Source organism: Perissodus microlepis, chromosome 18 (assembly GCF_051167445.1).
Source record: "Perissodus microlepis isolate ML-2025 ecotype Zambia chromosome 18, ASM5116744v1, whole genome shotgun sequence".
NCBI lineage: Eukaryota > Metazoa > Chordata > Actinopteri > Cichliformes > Cichlidae > Perissodus > Perissodus microlepis.
The window spans coordinates 18531401-18555909 of record NC_140478.1 but is presented as its reverse complement, the minus strand read 5'-3'; the positions used below and the strand labels follow the sequence as shown (position 1 = coordinate 18555909).

Here is a 24509-nt window from a genome sequence, read left to right as displayed (position 1 = left end):
AAACCCAAGATAAGGCATTGAACTGATTTTTGGATTTTTTTGCACAGACAAAGCTCACATTTATGGATGCTGGATTTCTCACATTATAATAAGTACTCAGTAGTCATTAACTGTTATGGTCCAACTTGAATCTGCTATGAATTTGGTCTCTGACTCAAATTTAGGAACTTGTTAAACAATGAAATAATATCTTCGCTGCACTAGATAGCAAGCAGAATTAGGCGTCATTTTCAACATTGTTCACTGTGATTTTTCTCCCACCGACAACATGCCGTTGTCCCATTTATTTCCAGGCTCGTGGTATCTCTCTGGGGATGCCTTACTTCTCTCTTGTGTGTCAGTAACGACCAGGCATCGTCACTGAAACTGACTGTCGAGTTATCTTATATTCTGGAAACCACCAAGGAAAATCCTGCTGTGTTTGCAGTCTTGTTAGACAACAATTCAGAGGAAGACCAAGGAAATTTCCTAACTGTCAGACAGTGAACGTGCGCTGTCTGCAAAATTTGTATCAGCCTTTTTACACTTTGCCACCACTAGTGCAAATTGTCTACAAGCCAAAAAAACGGTGTTTCAAAAGGGTGTTGTCCAGGAGTGGAGAAGCAGGGAATTTAGGATTTGTTGCTGTTTTAATGTTGCTCTTTCCTGTCTTTTGCAGGTCATGGGTGTTAGGAGCCTTTGCTCTACTTTGTCTTTTGGGGCTGACGTGGTCCTTTGGCTTGTTCTTTCTCAATGAGTCCTCTATAGTGATGGCTTACCTCTTTACCATCTTCAACACTCTGCAAGGGATGTTCATCTTCATCTTTCACTGCCTGCTGCAGAAAAAAGTAAGATTTGTCCTTCTGTGTCTCAGATATGCTGTAAAATAGATTAACAGTAAGGTGAAAAACTGTTTGCCTTTTCTTAGCTTTTTGCGTATTTGTCACATTTACATGCTTCAGATTGTCAAACAAATTTTAATATTAGACAAAGACAACCCGAGTTGATACAAAATGCACTTAAATGATGATTTCATTTATTAAGTGGAAAAAAACTAGCTGGGCCTATGTGGAAAAAGTAATTGCCCCCCTTATTAAATCATGAATTAACTCTGATTTACCAAAATATTTTGGAAAGCCAGACCTGTTGAATCAAGAAATTGCTTAAATAGAACCTGCCTGACAATGTCAAGTAAGCTAAAAGATCTTAGAAAGCCAAACATTACGGTCAGATCTAAAGAAACAGCAGACAAGCAAAGGCACTTACATCTATCAGTCTGCCAAGGATTACAAAGCCACTTCTAATGCTTTGGGATGCCAGTGAACCACAGTGAGAGCCATTATTATCCACAAATGGAGAAAACGCGGAACAGCAGCCTATCAAAATTACTCCAAGAGTGCATCGACGGCTCATCCAGGAGGTCACAAAAGACCCCAGAGCAACATCTGAAGAATTCAGGCCTCAATTGTCTCAGTAAAGGTCAGAGTTCATGATTTAACAGTTGGAGAGTTCCAAGAAGAAAATCACCGCTGACCAAAAAGAGCACAAAGGCTCGTCTCACATTCGTCAAAAAATGACCAAGGGAAGATATTCTGTGGACTGCCGAAAAATACTTTTTTACAGAAGACTGGGAAGGTTTGGATGGCTTTCTAATAAATTAAATCACCGTTTGTATTTACTTTAATTATCTTTGTCTAATTTCTTTGATAATCTGAAACATGAACATGTGACAAATATACAATATTTATGCGGGAATTGGTTTAGTCACGATAATTGCACTCCCAGCATCTGTGTGGGGATGTAGCTCAGTGGTAGAGTGTATTAGGCCCTGGGTTCAGTCCCCGGTATCTCCACATTTTGTGGCTTCGTTGTGTTGCGGTTTACTCATTTCCAACCATAGAGACAAATGGCCTTTGGGATTGAGTCAGAAAGGGCATCCACTGTAAAACTGCCAAATCAAACATGTTCAGTTACCTGCTGTGGTTACCCGCTGTGAATAAGGGAGCAGCTGAAAGTAGCTTTTAATTGTCCAACATTGTGACAGCTATGATTTGAGTTGTCTTCTCTCATTTTGTAAACTAAAGGAAGAGAATTACTTAAACAAGTCTATTAATAAGTTTTATTAATAATTAATCACTCTAAGTGATTAGTTGATTGGCAGGAAATTAGCGAGGAGATATTAACTAGTTAACTAATTGCACAGTTGGTTTATAGTTACTTTTTTAGGACAAATATGAACAGCTTGTTGCAGGTTTTCAAATGTCAGGATATTTTTTTGCCTTTCTTTGTCCTCTGTGGTAATAAATTAATTTCATTTTAAACTGCTGTAGAGACAGAACAATATGTGTGTTAACTGTGATCTATAATTGTCTTTTTTTAAATAGAGGAAACATTCAGTAATTGTTTCCCCTTTTCTAAAAGGGGGAATTTTCTAAAAATGTAAGCTAAGATTTGCCTGCTTGTCACTGAATCTAAAGTAGATTCCAGGTGTGGCTATTTGTATTTCTTTATAGGAGCATTTTTAATTTTTTTTTTTTTTTACTGGTATTTCATATATTCATACGTAGCAACACTCATGTCAAAGTGCTTTCTTGCTACAATATTGCAATATGCTGCACACTGTTTGTTATTCCTGCCCTTACACATATGACATTTAAACTGCTGTCAGCTGGATGGCATTTGATAAAGATTTGGGATTTGCATCTCTCGGGGGGCGGGGGGGCTGCTGTCTGTGTCTGTATGATGAGTCTGTCCTGATCTTTTATTCCTCTGCAGGTACGCAAAGAGTACAGCAAATGTTTCCGTCAGTCCCAGTGCTGCGGGGCGCTGCCATCTGAGAGTTCCCACAGCTCAGCCAAAACAGCCACGTCTCGATCCACGGCCCGCTATTCGTCCGCTACTCAGGTACACACCAGAGAATCTGGCATATCGAGGTTTGGGATTTAGAGAACTGTACCTTAAAATGGACTGCACCGCAGAGAATGAGTAATTCATTAATTACTGAACATTTTACAGGCTTTTCATAAAGTATTTTTTGCTACCTTTTTGCACTTTTGAAGGCCAAAATAAAACAAAGTATTTAGCCCTGTTTTCTTAAACATATATAGACTCTAAGCCATTTTTAAGACTGAGCTACAAATGGCCTTCAGGCTGAGTGCTTTTCCATGAGTACAGACAAGGTGTGAAGTTTGAGAGACAAAGTAACACACTCTTATCTTTTGATTGAAAATATAAAAGTGTTGAAAAGGATTCTCAAACGCTAAATTCACACTTTCTTCTGTAAAGCCAAACTTCTCTACAGAGGTTGGGCATTGAAATAGAAATGTAACAGAGTGCAGTGCTTTATGTCACATTTCAGCCTTCACATTGTAGCTTAAGTGTAGTTTTCAGATTGTTCGGCTGTGTAATGTTAAATGTTAGTGATCAAAGGATGGACTTGAAGTTTTCTTGTCGCTTGTGTTAAGAAATCTTTCCTTTTTAAAATCCCGAAAAGACATTTACACCCAGTGCTTCTTTCATATGTGTTTTATCGTGGCCGTAGGTAGACCCTATTTGAAAATTGTAAAAAAAAAACAAAAAAAAAAAACCCAGATACATGCATGTGGTAATATCTTCTTTCTTGTCTTTGTGAGAGCTATCTTAAGAGCACCTCTGGGAATTTGGCGGATGCTCCTGCTCTTAGCATCTGAAGAAAAAAGAAAAAAAAATGCTGCTCAGGGCCGATCTCTCAAATTACAAACCGTAAGACTCTCAGCGTATCCATTTTTGGTTGGATCAATAGCACGTGAAGAGCTTTGTTGTACCCGAACACAAACATGTCATCAAGCGGTGAATGAGCTGGATTTTTTTTTGGTGTACAAGTGCAGGTTTGAAGCACAAACTCGCATAGCCACTCAACCGTTTGGGGCAAAAAAGCCTTCAATAAAAGTCGCGCCGTGTTGAGTCCTGATCAGTGGCTGCCTTTTTTCTCAACCCAGAGCCGCATCAGGCGGATGTGGAACGACACTGTGAGGAAGCAGTCAGAGTCCTCCTTCATCTCAGGAGACATAAACAGCACCTCCACACTCAACCAGGGTAAGCAGCCATCTCTCCTTCGCCACCGCCAGACGAGACACATACGCCATTCTCTTTGTGATGAAGCTCTGAATTCACAATAAACACATCAATGGATGCGGCCCACCTGGCTATGTGGCAGCTCAGAAAGGAGTAAGATAAGACCCGATTTAATGCCGCCGTTCTCTTAGCGCCAAGCAATCAAAAAATAGCATTAAATGTTACTTGTGTATCTTAAGTTCAGAGCTTTTTCCGCTACGCTCCTGCTCGCCGGGATCCTCTGAACGGAGGGGAAAAAATAGTGACAGAAAGGAGGTGCGATATTTAGTCTGGCATAAAAAGTTATAGACGAGGACTTGAGTTCAAATAACGACCCTGAGCGGAGAGACTGACTGCGCAGCAGCCCTCTAAATCATCTTCATCCTGGGGTGATTGTCAGCATGAAAGCAGGGGAGGGAGACGAGCAAAGTCAGGCTGAGGTCAGAGCAGGTTTTGGACTGATCCCAGCATGATGAAGCTCAGGCTGCAGACAGTGCCAGCACAGATTTGGCTCTAATTCTCAATTAGTTTGGATATATTTTTATTTTTATTTATTTATTTTTTTTAGGGGATGGTTATTGCATTCCTAAAGATATACACAAGCATGCTGAGGATGATGGGGATGCTGTGACATGGTCACAACGCGCCACTTAGACGTGTTTCGTTTTCTGTCTCAACCGAACGAGTTTGTTTAGATGAATTAGTTCCATATAAACACAGCAGTTGATTGTGCAGCTATGCTTTTTTGGTTGACACTTGTCGCAGTAATACTGTTTGTCAGTTAGAGCAGATGACTGTTTGGATAATGGTTTGCTTTGACCGGCGTTTCTATGGCTGCCTTGTCCATAATAGAAGGCAGACGGATCGCAGGCTGTAAATCTTCTGCAGTGTGAGATTCTGGACAGTGAACGTCAGCTCCGTTGTTTATGTGGACAGCTAACCAACATATAACCACAGACCATGAGATTCAATGACTCAGGCTCTCTTCTTCAGCTGCTTTTTCCACCCCTCCTAATTTTTCTCCCTCTCTGTCTCTCTCTTCCTGTTATTTCAGGGATGACTGGCAACTACCTCCTAACTAACCCTCTCCTTCGAACCCACGACACTAACCCTTATAACAACCTTCTGGCAGAAACCGTGGTGTGCAACACCCCCTCTCCACCGGCTTTTCACTCCCCAGGTGCACATCCGCCCTCCACCTTTATTCTTCTGCAATTTATCTGCTTTTTTGTTTTGTTTTTGCTTTTCCTTTTATTTTTAAAGCAACATTATGTTTCATTCAGTTGCTCATTTTTAGATGAATGACAAACAAAAGGATTGTAACGGCTTTCATTTCTGCCAGTCAACCCCAAAGCTAGCTTATTTCAGCAAAAAGAGTGAAACTAGAGAGAAACAGACAGCTTGGCATTGTAAAAAAAACAAAAACAAGAGAAACAAAAGAAACCCCACCAGCTTGCAACTAGAAAGCCTGCTAATTTTAATGTTTTATCTCTTATAATTGGAAAACCAACAGGTTAGCTTAGCTTAGCATGAAGAGCAGGAGAAAAAAAGCTTACACGCTAGCATAAAAAACTACCCTTCGTAACTACTGTGCAAAATTAATTTTATTTACACTGTGGGTACGACTGCTATGGCTGATGGGTGGATGTCAGCACACGAGTTTGGTTTAACCATAAATGTAAAATCTATACTTATATAGCCTATGGCGGCGCTGTCCCAGCTAAGTTAGCGTTAGCTAAAACTTAGCCCCATATGATCACTTTTCACTCCAAAATAAGGCAGCAGCCTCCATAGGGCTTGTTTTACAGTACCATGTTTGTGTCTTTTTGTGTAGGTATTTGGCTACGCATAAAGGATCTGTAACCAGAGCAAACATACTCGTATCCTCCCAACATCACATAGTTCGACATGGATGACGCTAGGCTTAGGTTAAAAGCTAATTTGATGAAAGGGGGGCGGAGGATTGAAGGGAGCAACAGCAGCTTTAATCAAAAGTGGGAGAAGTGCAAAAAATGAATTTGCATACATGAATATACAGGGAGTGCAGAATTATTAGGCAAGTTGTATTTTTGAGGAATAATTTTATTATTGAACAACAACCATGTTCTCAATGAACCCAAAAACTCATTAATATCAAAGCTGAATGTTTTTGGAAGTAGTTTTTAGTTTTAGCTATTTTAGGGGGATATCTGTGTGTGCAGGTGACTATTACTGTGCATAATTATTAGGCAACTTAACAAAAAACAAATATATACCCATTTCAATTATTTATTTTTACCAGTGACACCAATATAACATCTCCACATTCACAAATATACATTTCTGACATTCCAAAACAAAATCAAATCAGCGACCAATATAGCCACCTTTCTTTGCAAGGACACTCAAAAGCCTGCCATCCATGGATTCTGTCAGTGTTTTGATCTGTTCACCATCAACATTGCGTGCAGCAGCAACCACAGCCTCCCAGACACTGTTCAGAGAGGTGTACTGTTTTCCCTCCTTGTAAATCTCACATTTGATGATGGACCACAGGTTCTCAATGGGGTTCAGATCAGGTGAACAAGGAGGCCATGTCATTAGTTTTTCTTCTTTTATACCCTTTCTTGCCAGCCACGCTGTGGAGTACTTGGACGCGTGTGATGGAGCATTGTCCTGCATGAAAATCATGTTTTTCTTCAAGGATGCAAACTTCTTCCTGTACCACTGCTTGAAGAAGGTGTCTTCCAGAAACTGGCAGTAGGACTGGGAGTTGAGCTTGACTCCATCCTCAACCCGAAAAGGCCCCACAAGCTCATCTTTGATGATACCAGCCCAAACCAGTACTCCACCTCCACCTTGCTGGCGTCTGAGTCGGACTGGAGCCCTCTGCCCTTTACCAATCCAGCCACGGGCCCATCCATCTGGCCCATCAAGACTCACTCTCATTTCATCAGTCCATAAAACCTTAGAAAAATCAGTCTTGAGATTTTTCTTGGCCCAGTCTTGACGTTTCAGCTTGTGTGTCTTGTTCAGTGGTGGTCGTCTTTCAGCCTTTCTTACCTTGGCCATGTCTCTGAGTATTGCACACCTTGTGCTTTTGGGCACTCCAGTGATGTTGCAGCTCTGAAATATGGCCAAACTGGTGGCAAGTGGCATCTTGGCAGCTGCACGCTTGACTTTTCTCAGTTCATGGGCAGTTATTTTGCGCCTTGGTTTTTCCACACGCTTCTTGCAACCCTGTTGACTATTTTGAATGAAACGCTTGATTGTTCGATGATCACGCTTCAGAAGCTTTGCAATTTTGAGACTGCTGCATCCCTCTGCAAGATATCTCACTATTTTTGACTTTTCTGAGCCTGTCAAGTCCTTCTTTTGACCCATTTTGCCAAAGGAAAGGATGTTGCCTAATAATTATGCACACCTGATATAGGGTGTTGATGTCATTAGACCACACCCCTTCTCATTACAGAGATGCACATCACCTAATATGCTTAATTGGTAGTAGGCTTTCGAGCCTATACAGCTTGGAGTAAGACAACATGCATGAAGAGGATGATGTGGACAAAATACTCATTTGCCTAATAATTCTGCACTCCCTGTATATTTCATTGGTATCATATTTGCTACATCTGGCATTTTCTTTGATATTTGCACATTATTAGTCAATGAAATTCAATGCACGGAACTTTTTACAGGACAGACTTGACAGGACAGCCCTGAGGTTGCATCCATCTTTTAACTACAGTCTGTGGTATAAACAGATGGAAATGGCTAGCTTAGCCTCGCAAAATGATAAGAAAATCCACCAACCAGCAAGTGCAAGACTTACTAATTAACAGGTTTTATCCTGTCTGTTGAATTTGTGCAAAAGCAAACGTGTAAGAACAACAGGTTTCAGTCTTTGTGGCAAAACAGTCAGCCTGAGTTCCTTCAGTGACAACATCGATCTATCAGCACTTGGAAACACACTAATTAACGCTTTCCATCTCATTTGTTTAATCCATACAAGAACAACAATTTGCCACTTCGGGGCAGGTCATCTGCCGGCTCTTTCTTTGATCTGAGCAGTTTCCAGGCAACGAGCGGAGAAAGGAAGTTACCGGTTAAGAGAGAGTTAAGCAAAAGTTCTTGCATGTATAATAATAATTTCAGATATCACATGTCTATCAGAGAGCTTTAGGGGTGCCTGTAGCCAGATTTTGTTTTCTTTTAACAGAGCTGTCTTAATTGTTTACCCCTGCTTCCCGTCTTTATGCTATTCTAAGCTTGCCCTCTCCCGACTGCAGCTTCATATTTGAGAGACAGATACCGAGAGTGGTACCAGTCATCTCATTTAAGCCTCTGCCAGAAACGATTTCTCAAAATGTCGAACTGTTCCATTAAGTCTGTTTACTAAATTCACCAAAAACATGGAAACTGTTGAGGTTGCGGTTGTGACACAGCATGAATGGAAATGTTGAGAATAATTACACAAGGTTTCGCTTTGTTCTTCTTCATTCACACCTTCTCTGTATTTTTGTTTGTTCTTATCGAGGCAATTTTCTCCTTTGTAAACACAGAGGGAGATAAACTCCGAGACGTCAATGCTATCTTATCTCGTCCACTTAGCAGTCATAAGAGAATTGCCCTCTCTTGAATGCAAGGTTTTTGGTGACGATTCGGATCGTTTATACCATTTACGAGCGACGTATTTACACGAGATCTTTGCATTCTGTTTAGCTAACTTAAAGAAAAACCCGAGCGTAAATTGTGTTAGTGTTTATGGTGACCTAGTTCCTCACTGGCAAAGCAAAGGAAACCTAATCAAAGGGGAGAAAGCAGAAGCACATGACGCAATGCGGGCAGAGTCACAGCTCTCAGATATTCACACGCATTTGATGATAAAAGAGAATATTTAAAAAAATACAAGCTCTATGGCAAAAGTGTATAAGGAGCAAGATATGCAGTAACATATAGCTTTAACATGCTGCGGCTGCTGCTCTCGTTTTGTGCTGCAAACTGGCTTGCAGCACAATGAGTGCACTTCACACTTAGAGATAATGAAGCAGGGTTGGGACCATAAAATGTCTGTTCAGGAACTCAAAGACATTTTTGTGATATATATTTTTGCCCTGCTCTCTGGAGCTCTGCAGCAGAGCAGCAGCTCAACACAAAACTGTGTGCGTGTATCTGTGTGTGTGTGTGCGTGCAGACAGCATTTGCTTTATTGGCCTAAAATATTTACCTGCTTAATCGTTGTTGGATAATTGTAGGTTAACACCAGAACAGAGCAGGCAGGTAAAAATGGCAATATTTAATTAGCAGATCATTTTGGGTCCAAGCTTAAATCTCCACTTTACCTGTAGAAACAGTTTATATCCCACTGCAGAGGACCGCTTTGCTGAGCTGAGTTTAAACAGGAGGACAGCAGAAAGTAAAAAGACAAAAAAATAATAGTAAAAGGATGTAAGGATCTACATATGGAAACTAGTTTGAGGAGAGAAGACAGCACCGCGACACACAAATGTCAAATCCCGGTGTGAAGATCACCATCCAAGGATGAAATAAGTGCCGAGAGAATGTCACGTTTAACTCAAGCTTATTCTAAATTTCCCCTGCTAGAGTCATTACACTTAGCTCCTGCAAAAAAGATGAGCATGTCTTTTACTATAAAGTGTATTAATACTCAGTAATACTCCACAGATGCTCATCCGGTGCTGTAAAATTGGTAAGGAGAACATCTTGGATGAATCTCTGCTGGAAAGCTTCCCAGAGTGCAGCTGTCTCTGTGTCCAGTTGAATTCTGTTCACATCATTTCCCTCCCTCACCCACTCTCCCGGTAGACAATACCTGTCTGCAACAAAATCGCCCAGCTGAGCATAAACAAATGCAAATCTGGAAGTCGGGCCTTTTGAGAGAACTGTCTAATAATCCCTCCACCATTACCACCACCGCCTTTTTGTGTCCTTGTAGCGGCGGCACTCCGTCTCTATTTCACTCTTCTGTACCACCTTTAGGAGTCAGTCCAGCAACATGCATTTGAACGCGAACAAGTCCAGGTACTTTTCTTGCAAAAATATATGTTTATTGAAACTTTTAAGTTACATGGCAAGACTCGGTCAAAAAATGTGTTGCTTCCAGCTTATCCGACTCCCCAACTACGTAATTACAGTGCGCCGGAAGCCCAAAATACTAAAAAGCGCATTAGAATGTCGCACTTCTATATTCTATACATTTAACAAACAGTATTTTGAAATCAACTAGAAATTATATTCTTAACATCAAACATGTATATTTCTCCTCTAATCATTTTATCAGTACCAATAAAATTAACCTTTAATTGGCTCTTACATCATCCGGCCCCTAATTGGTTAGGTGAGAGAACTAAACAATTACTAACTTACACATTAATCATTAAGAGCCAACCTAATTGTAATGTCCATGAACAAACATTCTTTCTCTTCATCGCTCGGATGAAGCCTCCTCCAGAAGACACAACTTGTTAACAGGTCTTTCCAGGATGTTGCTTTTAGTTTTTACTTTCAATCTTCGGACTGTTCCACTTGAGTCTGGCAACGTCTCAACCACTCTCCCCATGAGCCAGGAGTTGCGTGGAGAAGAACTGTCCACCAGCAGCACAAGATCTCCGACCGTGAAGTTTCTTCTCGGTTTCAGCCACTTCTGGCGCTCTTGCAGAAGTGGAAGATATTCACGAGTCCATCTGGTCCAAAACAAATCTGCTAGATATTGAACCTGTCTCCATCTTCTTCTGGTGTATGCATCATTTTTGTTGAAGACACCTGGAGGCATGAGGGGCTGGGACTTAAGCAGCAACAGATGGCTCGGCGTTAAAGCTTCAACGTCATTTATGTCTTCTGTGACGCTTGTGAGAGGTCTGCCATTAATGATGCTTTCAATCTCACACATTATCGTATGAAGACAATCTTCATTTGGCACTTGTTCCTTCAAGAGAGCGCTGAGAATTCGACGCACTGTTCGAATCTGTCTCTCCCAAACTCCACCTTGATGTGAAGCAGCCGGGCTGTTAAAAATCCACTTTATACCTTTTGGTTGTAGGACTCTTTCAATTTTGTCGTTATCCAGTCTTTGAATGGCTTCCCTCAACTCCCTTTCCGCTGCCACAAAGTTTGTGCCATTATCTGACCTCATGATGGTAACTTGACCTCTTCTGCAGATGAAACGGCGAATCGCATTGATACAGGAGTCTGTGTCAAGACTGTCTGCAACTTCAATATGTACAGCTCTGAGAGTGAGGCAGGTAAACATGACACCATATCTTTTGACAGTACCCCGGCCCCGCTTGACATCAAATGGGCCAAAATAGTCGACACCAGTGTTTGTAAACGGAGGTTTGTCTGGTAGAAGACTGTCTTCAGGTAAGTCTGCCATCTTCTGCTCACCAACCCTTCCAGAAATCCTACGGCAAGTTTGACATTTGCTGATTATCTTTCTAATTGCCGAATTGGCTTGAGGAATCCAATATCTACATCGCAATTGCGCCAGCACATAATTGTGACCGCAGTGACCAGTTCGTTGATGGATGTCTCTCAAAATGATTTCAGAGATTTTGCTGTGTTTAGAAAGAATTGCTGGTTGTTTAGCATTTTCTGGCAAGCCTGATTTATGGAGTCTGCCGCCAACTCTCAGCATCCCATCTCGAAGAACTGGGTCTAATTTGAACAGCTGGCTGCTACAACTAAGCTGTCCTCCCTCCTGTAGGATTTTGATCTCCTCTCCATGATGTTGTTTCTGGCTGAAACGAACAATTTCTGATTCGGCAGCCTCAAGATCCTCCAAAGCAAGCGCTTTCTTTCCCATTGCAGATTTAAATGTCCTCATGTGCCCTTGCAACTTTAACTTTTGCTTTTCAGGATCATTTTCATTTTTCTGGACTATTTTTGAGTACTGTTTTCTTTCTTCTTTTAACATCCACAGCACCTTCCTTAGCTTCATTATCCAGGCCACTGCTCTTTTCAGTTTATTCCAGTCTGAATAGTAGTCTATCACACGTCTCATTGGTTCCATGCCTTCCTCAACTTTCAGTATATTAACCGTTGCTGAAGTCTTGACTTCTGGATCATTTTGAAGGTTTTCCTTCTTTCTCACTGGCTGTTCTGGCCATTCGTTTTCATCTAGAAGATAGTTCGGCCCGTGAATCCATGAACCTCCTTCCAACAGATATTTTGCCTTTAAGCCTCTGCTTGCTTGATCTGCCGGATTTTCTGCCGATGTCACATACTTCCATTGCGATGGCTTGGTTGCTTCTCGAATCAGTGAAACTCTATTTGCAACAAATGTTTTGAAGCGAGATGTTTCACTATCAATGTATCTAAGCACAGTTGTGCTGTCCGTCCAGAAGACTGATTGTTGCAGAGGAACTTGAAGTTCTTGTCGCAGTAATCTGTCCATCCTCACTGAAATCACTGCTGCAGTCAGCTCAAGCCTAGGAATTGTGACTTGCTTGAGCGGAGAAACTCTGGATTTCCCAATGAGAAAGGCACAATGTCTCTTGCCTCGTCTATTTTCCATCAACAGGTAAGAGACAGTTCCATATGCGTAATCTGAAGCATCGGAAAAATGGTGCAACTGCGCAACAACAGTGCATCCGAAACCTGTAGGCTTTAGGCATCTACTCACATGGAAGTTGGAGAGGAGTACAACGTCTTCTTTCCATTTTTTCCAAATTTTTGCATGCTTTTCACTGATCTCCTTGTCCCAACCATGCTGCTCTTTACAGAGATCTTTCAACAAAAGTTTTGCAGGCAAGATGACTGGTGCTAGAAAGCCAAGAGGGTCATAAATTGAATTAATGACTGACAAAATGCCTCTTCTGGTCATTGGCTTGTCTTGCAACCTTATAGTGTAAGTGAAGGTATCTGTTTCTGTGTTCCACTGTACACCTAGAGTTCTCTCAACTGGCAAAGTGTCATGCCTAAGATCCAGATCTTTCACCTCGTTGGCTCTGTGTTCTTCAGGAATTGACATCAACACTTTTCTACTGTTACTTGTCCATTTTGTTAATGTAAACCCTCCACTGGTACACAGAGCATGAAGATCACTGACTAATTTCACTGCAGCCTCTTCTGTAGCTACACTTTTCAGACAGTCATCTACGTAGAAGTTGCACAGGACTGTCTGAACAGCTTCTGGAGATGCTTCTTCCTTGTGATCTTCTGCCGTTCTTCTTAGCGCATATGAGGCGACACTTGGTGAGGAAGTAGCTCCAAAGAGGTGCACCATCATCCTATATTCCTTCATGGGCTCATCCAGCTTGCCATCTGGCCACCAGAGAAAACGAAGAAGATCAGCATCTCTTTCTGGTACATTGACTTGGTAAAACATTGATTCAATGTCTGCCATCAGCGCTACTGGCTCTTCGCGGAATCTTAAAAGAACACCCACCAGTGTGTTAGTCAGATCCGGTCCCTGCAGTAACTCCTTGTTTAGAGACATATCCTGGTACGAAGCCGTACAGTCGAACACAACTCGCAACTTTCTCTTCTTCGGGTGATACACCCCATGGTGTGGTATATAGAACACTCTGTTGTCGTCACGGCTCAACTGGTGGTCTGGCACTGGAACTGCATAGCCCTTGGTGATGATGTTTTCCATGAAGCACTTATAATCTTCAAAAAACTGAGGATTCTTCTTAAACTTCCTGAACAAACATGCTATCCGCGGCTCCGCAACACAGCGGTTGTTTGGCATTTGAAGATTCTCATTCTTAAGTGGCAATCCAATGTTATAGTGTCCATTTTCGAAGGTCGTTGTCTTTTCTACTGCTTGTAGAAACTGTTTGTCTTCTTGTGACATTTCCTCTTTGTCATCATAATTACGTTCTGAAAAATCGATGTTATACTGTTGGACCAGTAGCTTCTCAACTTCCACTAAAGAGATTCGGCTTACTGAGAAATGTGGTTCTTTGCTTTCTGAGTCATTTAGTTCTTTTCTTATAGGTCCATTCACAACCCAACCAATGGTGGTCTTCACTGCATAAGGACCTCCATTTTGTCCATTAATGACACGCCATGGCTCCATTGCTTTTGCACAGTTGGCTCCTATAAGCAGGTCTACATTAGCCTCTATCTCTGGTAGCCTCACTTCATGTAGATAAGGCCACTTCTGGATGTCTGACTGCTTGGGTATGTTTCCACTACTCACAGGTATACTAGTGTGAGTGAACACCTTGGGTAACTCAACGAACTTGGAATCTTCCAACCCACACACTTCCAGGTCTGATATAACAAAACTGTTCATGAGTTTCTGTTCTCCTGGTTTTTCTTGACTCATGGTACTTAGAAGTATCCGTGTAGGCTTTCCTTTAACATTCAGTTTCCTTTGTAGATCTTCCGTGCAGAATGTTGCCGTGCTTCCCGGGTCCAAAAAGGCATATGTCTCTATATATTTATCACTCATTTTAGATTTGATCTTGACTGGTACTATAGAGAGCACACACTCCTCCGGCCCCTGTAAGCCCACAAGTCTCTTGACTGACAGGAACTTGAGCACAAGGTGCCTCATTACCATCAGTAACATCCTTCCTTTCTGCTTCCACAGAACTTTCTTTTTTCCCCATGTGCAGAATGTCTGGGTGCTTTAGTGAACACTCTTTACATTCCATTCTGCGCTTGCAGAACTTGCTGAGATGCCCATAAACCAAACATCCAAAACAGAGTCCCTTTGACTTCAAGAAATCCACATGTTCCTTGTGTGGTTGATTCTTAATCTTGCCACAAGAAGCAAGAGTGTGAGGCTGCTGACAATACAAACATGGCTTCTCAAAGGCACTCACTGTCTTGATTGAATTTTCAGTTTTAACGTTTGTTTCTTGTAGTCTTTTGTTCTCGGTGGAGATGTTGGTGGCAAAACTGCTTCTTCGAAACTCCTTCTTTGCTGGATATTTTTCCTTTTGGTCAGTCTTTCCACTTGTCGCTGCACGGTTGTCTGGGATATTACCAAAGAGTGGATCCATAGCTATTTTAGCCTGGCGGTCTATAAAGTTCACCAAATCTGCAAATCTTGCTCTTTTGCCCCTCTTTTCTTGGAGTTCAAATGCTTCTACGCGCCAACGTTCTCTGGTTTTGTAGGGCAGCTTGGATATCACTGTGCGTAGATTGGTTGGATTATCCATCTCTTCCAAAAATTCAACATCCTCCATGGTGTTGCGACATCCAGTCAGGAACATAGCATAAGCATTTAATGCCTTTGCATCGTCATTTTTCACTTGCGGCCATTTGAGTGCTTTCTCAATGAATGCGCTTGCGATCCTTAGCTCATCTCCATAGTGCTTATGTAACAACCGTCTGGCCTCACGGTAACCTTTGCTAGGAGTCATGTGTACACAACTGCGAATTAGCTCCTGTGGTTCGCCAGCAGTGAACTGTTCCAAAAAATACAGCTTATCTTGATCGTTATCAGTCTTTTGCTCTACTGCATGTTCGAAGGCTCTTATGAAGGCCTTATACTGTAGTGCATCACCTTTAAAAACAGGAATGTCCTTTGATGGCAACTGAGCCAGCTGCTGCTGTTTCACAAGTAACTCAGTGATTACATTCTGTTTCTGCATGACTGACAATAGATCATCACTTCTGTTAACGTGAGCATTAAGCCCATGAGTGGAGACTGGATGAGACAGTTGTGGTACCTGTGAGTTTTGCACTTGTGAATTAGCGTGACTACTCACATCAGCTTGTTGTGGGAGCATTATGCCAACTCTTTCCTTTTTAACTCCTCGACCTTGCGATCTTTGTATTGACACATAACTGCTCAGACCATCTTCAGATCTTTCATATTCTTTGAGCACCTTTAATTTTGCTTGACTTTCTGCTAAAGCAGTCTCCAACTCTAACTCTTCTTTTTCCGCTTTGACTCTTGTTGTTTCAAGCTCAAGATGTTGCCTAATCCTGGCCAACTCTAACTCAAGTTCTTGCTTTTTCTTCAATGCTGCGGCTCGTTCCAGCAAGGCTGCGTGTTCTGCCTCCTGTTTAGCACGAGTGGAGGAAACTCTAGATGTTGTAGATGCTCGGCTGACTTGAGACCCACGCGAGCTATGAACTGCATCCTTTCTAGCTCCAACCTGTGATGCGCTGTCATCTGGGTTAACAGCTTCTTCCAAGTCATCTGTAACGTGCTCCTGCTGCTCAGCTTCATTTGGAATCATATGCTTATGATCCTCTGCGATCCATTTCTTTGTTGTTTGCATAAACTCTCTTATAGATGCCATTTTGGGCTCAAACCAATTGTCCTGGTCAAATATTTTTTTCTTCTTCAGACAAAAGGCTCTTAACCTGGTTATTGTGACTGTGAAACTCATTCAGAGCCAATGCAAAGTCACTTTCCATTCTTTCTTTCACATTTTGAAGGTTCTGAGCATCACTCATCATTATCTTTATCTCCTTTATTTTGCCTGTGATTGTTCCTAATGTTCGTCTTCTTAAGGCAATACATCTTTGTAATTTTTCTTCCAAAGCCTTCTCTGTTAACTTACATGTTCTTCCCACCTCTCTTTCATCTGCCATCTTATAAGTTGCAGGGGTTTATTGGCTCAAGTTGCATGCACTATTTGTCTTCTGCTTAGAATCTTTAATAGACATAGTGTAAACCAGCTTCATAACATGCCAAAAACTCCACATTGACTGCATCAAATCCTGTTTTACAACATGCAGTCCCACAGGCAGAGAGAGAGAAAAGAGAGCGGGGTTGACTACGGCACGCAGTTAATTTTCACTTTCGTTTTCCACCAAACTTAACGAGCCTCCGAAAGACGTCTTTTTCCTCTTACAGCACGAAGTAATAAGAGAGTTTGTTACCTTCTTCCAAAGAATAATCCAAAGAATTATCCGGTTCTGTGCCAGCATCCTTAAGCAGCGCCTTTTATCTTACATTCCGCTAGGCTGCGCCCTTCCATCCGAGCGCCATGCAGCCAATCCTCCACATGTCGGTGAAGCGAGTTTTTTGACTTATGTAGCGGCGGCACTCCGTCTCTATTTCACTCTTCTGTACCACCTTTAGGAGTCAGTCCAGCAACATGCATTTGAACGCGAACAAGTCCAGGTACTTTTCTTGCAAAAATATATGTTTATTGAAACTTTTAAGTTACATGGCAAGACTCGGTCAAAAAACTGTGTTGCTTCCAGCTTATCCGACTCCCCAACTACGTAATTACAGTGCGCCGGAAGCCCAAAATACTAAAAAGCGCATTAGAATGTCGCACTTCTATATTCTATACATTTAACAAACAGTATTTTGAAATCAACTAGAAATTATATTCTTAACATCAAACATGTATATTTCTCCTCTGATCATTTTATCAGTACCAATAAAATTAACCTTTAATTGGCTCTTACAGTCCTTTTGCACCCTGCACTCTTTTTGCGTTTTTTTTAAGGAAATCTCTTTGATGTTGTTTTCAGAGCTTTTTTTTTTTCAGGTACCATCATCATGTTCTGACAAGTTTGAAAGAGTGCAGTTTCCCCCTTTCTGTAATCTGTTGTGTGTACGTCTGTGTGCGTGTTTCGCTCGTGTAAAATTGATAGATGTACACTTGAAAAAGGCGGAAAAATTTTGTGTTTCTCAGAAAGAAATAGTTTCATCAGGAAATATTTTCTTTGACTTTTTCTTTTTTTCTGTCAACTTTCTTTCTTTTTTCTTTTTTTAAAGACTGCTTGCTGCTGAACCCTTTCACCTGCTGAGTCCAGGATTCAGTTGTCCAATCATTTGTCCTTTAGCTCGCTCAAATTGGTAAACAAAATGATTTCTACATCTGCGTCCAGCGATTTAAGCAAAGCCTCTGCACTAAACTCGAGTTAAGCGCAAGGACACAATCCCAGCTGGGTCAACTGAATCCGGGCTGGATGTTACGAGCTTTCACTTTCTTCCTATTTGAGTGATTTTATTGTTTCTGCTTCAATTGAAAAAAAGCATCTGTTTTGCTTTCTTTGCAAATCAGCTGTTCTTAGGCCAGGTAGCCTGAGCAGACACACTTGATGTGAGTGGTGGCAAAGTGAGTCATTGCACCCTGCCTGTGTGTTGTGGTGTTTGGGGCTTGTTGCTGTGCTTGTGGGGCCCCAGTGCAGAGAGGTGGTTTGCCATCTGTGTTTGACATTACTCTTTTGTTATGCCCTCGTTTCTTTATTTTATTTTATTTTTATAGTTTTGCTGGAATGTTTTATTCATTGTTAACATCACTGCACTTCCTCATCAGCTTGTACTTCTTTCTTTCTTTTATTCCAGTTTTCTTCTGTTTTCCTGCTGCTTTGTTTGTTACCTGGTCATGAGCTACCTAATTACATGTTGCTGTACTATATTTTTGATTTCTAAGCCATCTTTTGTTCTCATTTCTTCAATATTGTTCAGGATAATCTCTTAGATTGGCTTTTATGATATTCAGCAGTAATGAGCTTGGACGTGGTGGGAAGCTAATTGGGTTCTCCTTTGAATTTTAAAAGTTTTCTTTTCTCTTTTTTTTGATATTTGTTTAAAATTAAAATGAATCAAGAGATCAAAGAGTACAAGAGTAAAGTGTCCTGAGCAGTATCAAGCACATGTGGATGATGTAGTGGAGACCGTCTTGTTCTGTGAAAAGCTGAAACGTTGCGTCTCACCTGCTCATTTCCGCCTTTCTTTGCAGGACAGCCGTCTCTGAGCAACAGCAGGGACATCAGTGCCATGGACACCCTCCCCCTCAACGGCAATTTCAACAACAGCTACTCCCTGCGAGACGACGACTATGAGGCTGTGGGCGTTCGAGCCCCGGGTGACCTGGGGGGCCTCAACCTGGACGATGCCGCTTTTGAGAAGTTGATCATATCCGAGATTGTCCACAACAACCTCAGGCCCCGCGGGGCTCCCAAAGGTCGCGATGCTCCACGGGAGAGGGACAGAGTCTTGCCTCCGCAGACCAGGGTGACGGTGGACCGGGGCGGGGGTGGGAGCGGGAGCGAGGATGACGCCATCGTGGCAGATGACGCCGATGCCTCATCCCCGCAGAGAGGGAGCGGAAGAGGAGGCCACGCCACCCTGGAGCTGCTCCTGCACCCCCACCATAAGGAGGTCCTGGAAGCCCCTCTCCTGCCCCAGAGGACTCATTCCTTGCTGTACAGCTCCCAGAAGGCCCCCAGGTGCCTGGAGGGCCAGAGCGGCCATGGCTCTGAGACTGTTACCGCAGAGGAGGACATGGGCTCCCATTCACCCAGCAACAATAGAGACTCCCTTTATACCAGCATGCCAAACTTGAGAGACTCCCCCTCGCCTTCAGCTTCCCCATACCCTCCGGAAGAAGAGGAGGAGGAGGAGGAGCTCTCCCCCTCACCTCAAAGCGAGAGCGAAGACGCGTATCACAAAAGCATGCCTGAGCTCGGCGATGCGCCGCAGCCGCTGTCCTACTACCACATAAACCGGGGCACCAGCGACGGGTGCATCATCCCACCCAACAACGAAGACTGTGCGCATGACGGAGAGGCGCCCGCCGACGGACAAATGCAGCTCATCACCAGCCTCTGAGCGGGCGACGCTTTGTTTGCACAGGTTTTAGCAGGACGGGTGCATCGGAGAGAGCCGGCAAGCCTGGCTCCGCACTTCACACGCTCTTTCTGTTCTTTGTGTCAGGACAAGAAGTGAAAAGTTGTTGGGTGGAAAAAGGAATGAATGAATACATGACTTTTGCACACAGATCTCATTAACACACAAAACACATCCCATCTGAGGCCAGACAAATGTGGACTGTGAAGGCTCTGCTGTTGGACTAAAGAGGAGCAGAGAATGACACGTAGGCCGAGATAAATCTGGCATTTCTGTTGTACTGCGAGAAAAATCGAAGAATAAGAGTTAAAAAAAAAAAAAAGAGAAAAAGGGGGAAAAAGTACTCTAAGAACTATGAAACTCCTGACGTATTCCTGGGGGGGCTTTGAAGAACCGGGGTCTTTTTAGTCAAGAAGTGCAGAACTAGAACTAGTGTGGCTCCACTACACAGTCAGGACTGTAAAGTTAAGAAACCACTAATTCAGACTCAGGCCTTATATTTTCTCTATTGCACATTTAACTGTTGTCAAAGTAACAGCTGAAAAAAATATATTTTGCTGTACCACTAGTGTAAAAAGTGAAATTAAAAAAGGAAAAAAAAGAAGAAGAAGAAAGGCAACCATTCAGTAGTTCTTGCCCTTTCAATGTTAATAAGATTCTTCAGACAAGGCTAATCAAAAATGGTGGAAATGTGCTTTTCCTCTCACACTTGACTTGTTGTAGTATCTTTGAATATGAGAAAATCATTTAAAAAAAAGTTTTTGGGAGATACAAAATCCATATGAAATCATCATGCTCACGTCTCTGCTTGTGAAGTGCTTTTTGCTTTCATGAATGATGAGTTTTCGCCAGTAGTTAATATTTGTTAACACCGGGCCATGCACAGATTTGGAGTAAAATTGGATCCTCGTGTAATTTATTTTACTTGAAAGAAAGAAATTGTCGGGTTTCTGAGACTTTTTTAATGCGACTTAGATGCGATATTGCAGTTTTTGAGGACATTTCATCCTTTGACACGAATTAATTTATTAATTATTCCAAGAAAAATGTTAAAAAACAAAAAAAGAACATGGTTGGGAAGTGTGAAAAGTTGTTGCAGCACTGATTAGGTTCATTTTATTTCTTTTTGTAAGAGCCCATCATCAGCTGGTATTTAATTCAACTCCTGTTTGATATCAAATAAATGTGAAATTTTTTCTTGTTCGCAGATGTTTGGTTGCTTATTCGCATTCGGAATAATAAATCACAGACATATTTCACACTTTTATTGAAGGTAAAACCCACAAATAGACCCAAACTACAGACTCGTTGGTGAAAAAAACCAAGCATTTTTACTTAAACATATGGACACATTTATCAATTTTCTTCTTCACGTAAATGGGAATAAATTGTGGATTTGTGTGGAAGTATTTTCTTGGGTGGATTAATGCACACGTGATTTGCTAGTGACGCAAAAGCAGAAATGACTAACCCGTGAGCTTGTAACTCGCGTGTCTAAAAAAACGTCATATTGTGTTTCAAATATAAATAAATTCATGGGTAACTTTATCATTCATGGTATATAAAAAACAAAAATCCAATTTTTCCATTCACACAGGCATTTTCTCAGCTGCTTAACCAATTCAGGGTTGCAGGGGAGGGGCTCAAATCTGTCCCAGCTGCCACAGAGTGAAACCCATTTGAACAGGTTGCCAAGCTATCACACTATCCCCCTTTTTCACTGCATAAAGAATCAAATATTCTGTATATTAACTGCATTAATTATCTCTTTAATACACTTTATGCTGGCATTTGTGTTGATGCTCCCTGATGGCAGCATCCTCACACACAGCAGGATAGTGCCTTCAGTTGAACCCCAGACAACACTGGAACGTGAAACACTGCAAAGTGCCAAAAGTCTTAACCCAGCATCCAAAAAATCCCCCAAATCCCAATCAGATCGAGCAGCCGTGGCCCAAACCCTGCAAAACCCAAACACCCAAAGGACACGCTGCCAGACACCACAGGAGACACCCTGGAGCTCCCTGGGCATCGACACAAGACTAGACAAATGTTTTGCATTTTATCAAAATCATTTGTAAATGTGCAAATAATGTGAGTGCAACATTCAATCAGCATCGTTCTAAAAGTCTGATGGTTGTCTTTCTACCCAGAGACTGCATGTTGTCTGATTTTAGCCTTCCAGTGCACAAAAAAAGAGAAAAACATCTCCTTTATGTGTGTCAGCCATGATGTTCTCACAGCAAGATGTTGTTTCTGTCCTCATTCTGTCTCTTCTTGCATCTGCGCTTGCATCTCGCAGCTTTGTACGGGACGTTTGTTGTCTCACCGTAATGCCTGTCTGCTCCGTGTCCAGCAGCAGCATCGGCGGCGGCAGAAGCTTCGTAAAAAGTCCCCCAGTGGTGTAAATCCGTTTTGGGGAAGAAGGAAAAGAACTCAGCTAAAGAGTTGCAGGTGTAATCTAAAGTTGACAGCGTGTGATAAATTGCAGTCACAACTCGGAACTAATTGAGATCCATCTGTTATCGCTTCTTTTTATAGCAACACCAACTCGGTTAGACAAAATGAAACATTTGCGTTTGGGAAGCTCCTGACAGTTGGCTCGAACGGGTTGGAGGTTATCCACTGGGGTTGGAGGTTATCCACTGAGCTTGTTGACGTGGATACATCTGAGATCGTCATTAGAGAAGAAGTTTAATCTGTCAGGACCATTCTAAAGCAATACGTCACTAGATTATTTTCTTCTCTTTAAATTCCACTACTTAATGAGCTGTGCTGCAGGAATGAACTGCGGATTTAAAAAGCTGCGCCCACTATCGCGGCCTTTTAATGATCGCGCCAAAGCAGCTGAAGCTTCGTGGCCTGTGTAGTTCTTTTTGTGGGCTTTATTGACCAGAAAGAAACACAAAAAATAATCAGTTCGAGCTTCTGACTGCCACTGCAAGAATACGCTGTGACAGTAATTATGCAAGTTTAACAAGACGTGCCATAATCATTTTTGATCATCCTCTGTGTCTAAATCATTCCATGTGCTGAGCTGCTGCGCATCATCTGAGGAGAAGACAGAGTGGATGAGACTCCCATCACAGACTTAGCAAATGTGGCATGCAGTTTGTCTTTCATCCGTGGCTTTTCCAGCTTGAACTGACCACACACATACACGCACTCAGCAGACATACGGTCACAGCAGGATCTGGGTGGTGCACTTTATTAACTGGAGCTGGGTGCCAGTAGGCTGTCGGGAACTAACACGGAGGCCAAAGCAAAGCTCTGAGTCCACCGTGGCTTTCTGTCTTGTTGTTTGAACATCGGCCTCTCGGTTTACACAGGGCCATCCAAAAAGCCCCGCGGGAGACACCGAACCCATCTGCAAGTCATCCAGAAACTCTGCTTCCTTTCACTTAAGACTCAAATTAAATGCAAAGTTGATGACCTGCTCGCGGTTCACCGGGAACGAGCCCGCACCCTCTGCGAAAGCCGTCTTATGATAAACGCCGGAGAACGGACGTGACGAGCTCGCAGCGGGACTTCACACGAGACGAACCCTTCGGGACAGGCACGCGTGATGCAACTGCGAGGATGGCTTCCCCGCCTGTGTTTCATAACAGGCGAAATTGAGATGAATGGATGTGCTGAGCTCTCTTTGCCAAGCATAAGGCTCAGTTTTGCATGATGCATATATATTGGTTCATTATCACTAAGTCACCTGTGCTCTGCATTAGCTCTCTCACCCCATTATCTTAAAGAACATTGGATTTTGAAATAGAACAATATATAAATGATCCTGTACTGTTTGTGCTTGTGTGCCTGCATGTGTTGGGGTGGGATGTGCGTGTATGGGGTTCTTCATACAAAAATCAGCATTTCCCGGGCACTCCTTATCCTGCTGCGATGATTTCCGACCATTCATCCTCTTCAAAGATATTCCTTCCACCTTTGACTTTTCATTGAGCTGCTGACATTACCGTCTCTCATTATCTGATTATATTATGATGCAGCGTATTAGCCATGCAGTGTTTGTGTTGCAAATGAAAAAGTTGTCAAAGTTTGTTGGAGATGAAAGTGCTTCATTTATCAACTCATCTTTTATCTGTTCGTAGTCAAAGCCCAGCTTCCATGGGGCAGTGGCAAATGAAGGCGCAATAAGGCTCAGTCCGAGAAGACATTACCGTGTTTTCATTTGGAACTGTTTGATGTTCCAGCCTCTGGTGATTTGGACATTATTTCATGTCCATCATCAAAAAGACATCAAACAAGATGCTGCATTCAAAATCAGATCACAGAGCCTCGGCCGAAATGTGGTGTGCTTGTGTGTGTGTGTGCACTGACTGCCTATATACTGTATACTGTGTGAGTACTTAGAAAGGAGGTACATTTTTTTTCTTAACAAATTCCCCCCCAAAACTTTCTCAAAGCTAACATGAACAGGATGTTTACAGAGACAGCTTTTTGACCCACTCCACCAAAGTCTATCTTTTGGAAAGGAAGGGGGGGCATTATTATTAAAATTAAAACACATTCTTGCAGACAATATTTATATTCTTGGATAGCAATCTTTGTTCTTTAGCTAGTGCAGAAACTATGCATGATTCTATTATCACAACCACAATGCAGGAGGAGAGTTGTGTGTCCTCGGGGCCTCTGTAAATGTAAAGCTTGCATTCCTCCATATTTCACTGCTCTGCAGCATGAAGATAAAGGACATCTGAACCGCTCCTGCATCTGCTGCCACCCATCCCACCGAACAGCGCCGCACCGCCTTGGCTCACTCAGCTTCTCTGTGTGACACAAACCTGCCTGCAAAACAAGGCGAAATCAAGCTGCCTTGCATTTTTATGCTGGTGGAGAATAGATGTGAAAGGTGTGTTGAATAGGAGTGGAAAAAAAGAAAAATCTGTTTTTCCTGTGCAGTTTATGGCACTTTAACCGTGCTGTG

The 24509-nt window shown here is 42.3% G+C and overlaps 1 protein-coding gene across 11 annotated transcripts in view; it reads left to right on the top strand.

Annotated features, from left to right (window-relative positions):
- adgrl2b.1 (adhesion G protein-coupled receptor L2b, tandem duplicate 1) overlaps positions 1-20780 on the top strand; it is a 100604-nt gene extending 79824 nt beyond the window's left edge. For 4 of the 11 annotated variants that reach the window (XM_084912948.1, XM_084912949.1, XM_084912947.1 and 1 more), the window contains 5 exons: positions 659-827; positions 2755-2883; positions 3957-4053; positions 5126-5251; positions 18684-20780. In XM_084912948.1, the coding sequence (XP_084769074.1) occupies positions 659-827; positions 2755-2883; positions 3957-4053; positions 5126-5251; positions 18684-19555 (1393 nt within the window). In that variant the 3' untranslated portion in view covers positions 19556-20780. Of the gene's footprint in view, positions 1-658; positions 828-2754; positions 2884-3956; positions 4054-5125; positions 5252-18002; positions 18057-18683 lie in introns of all 11 variants that reach the window. The other 7 variants (XM_084912952.1, XM_084912951.1, XM_084912950.1 and 4 more) reach the window with 5 other exon arrangements.
- The last annotated feature ends 3729 nt before the right edge of the window (positions 20781-24509 follow it).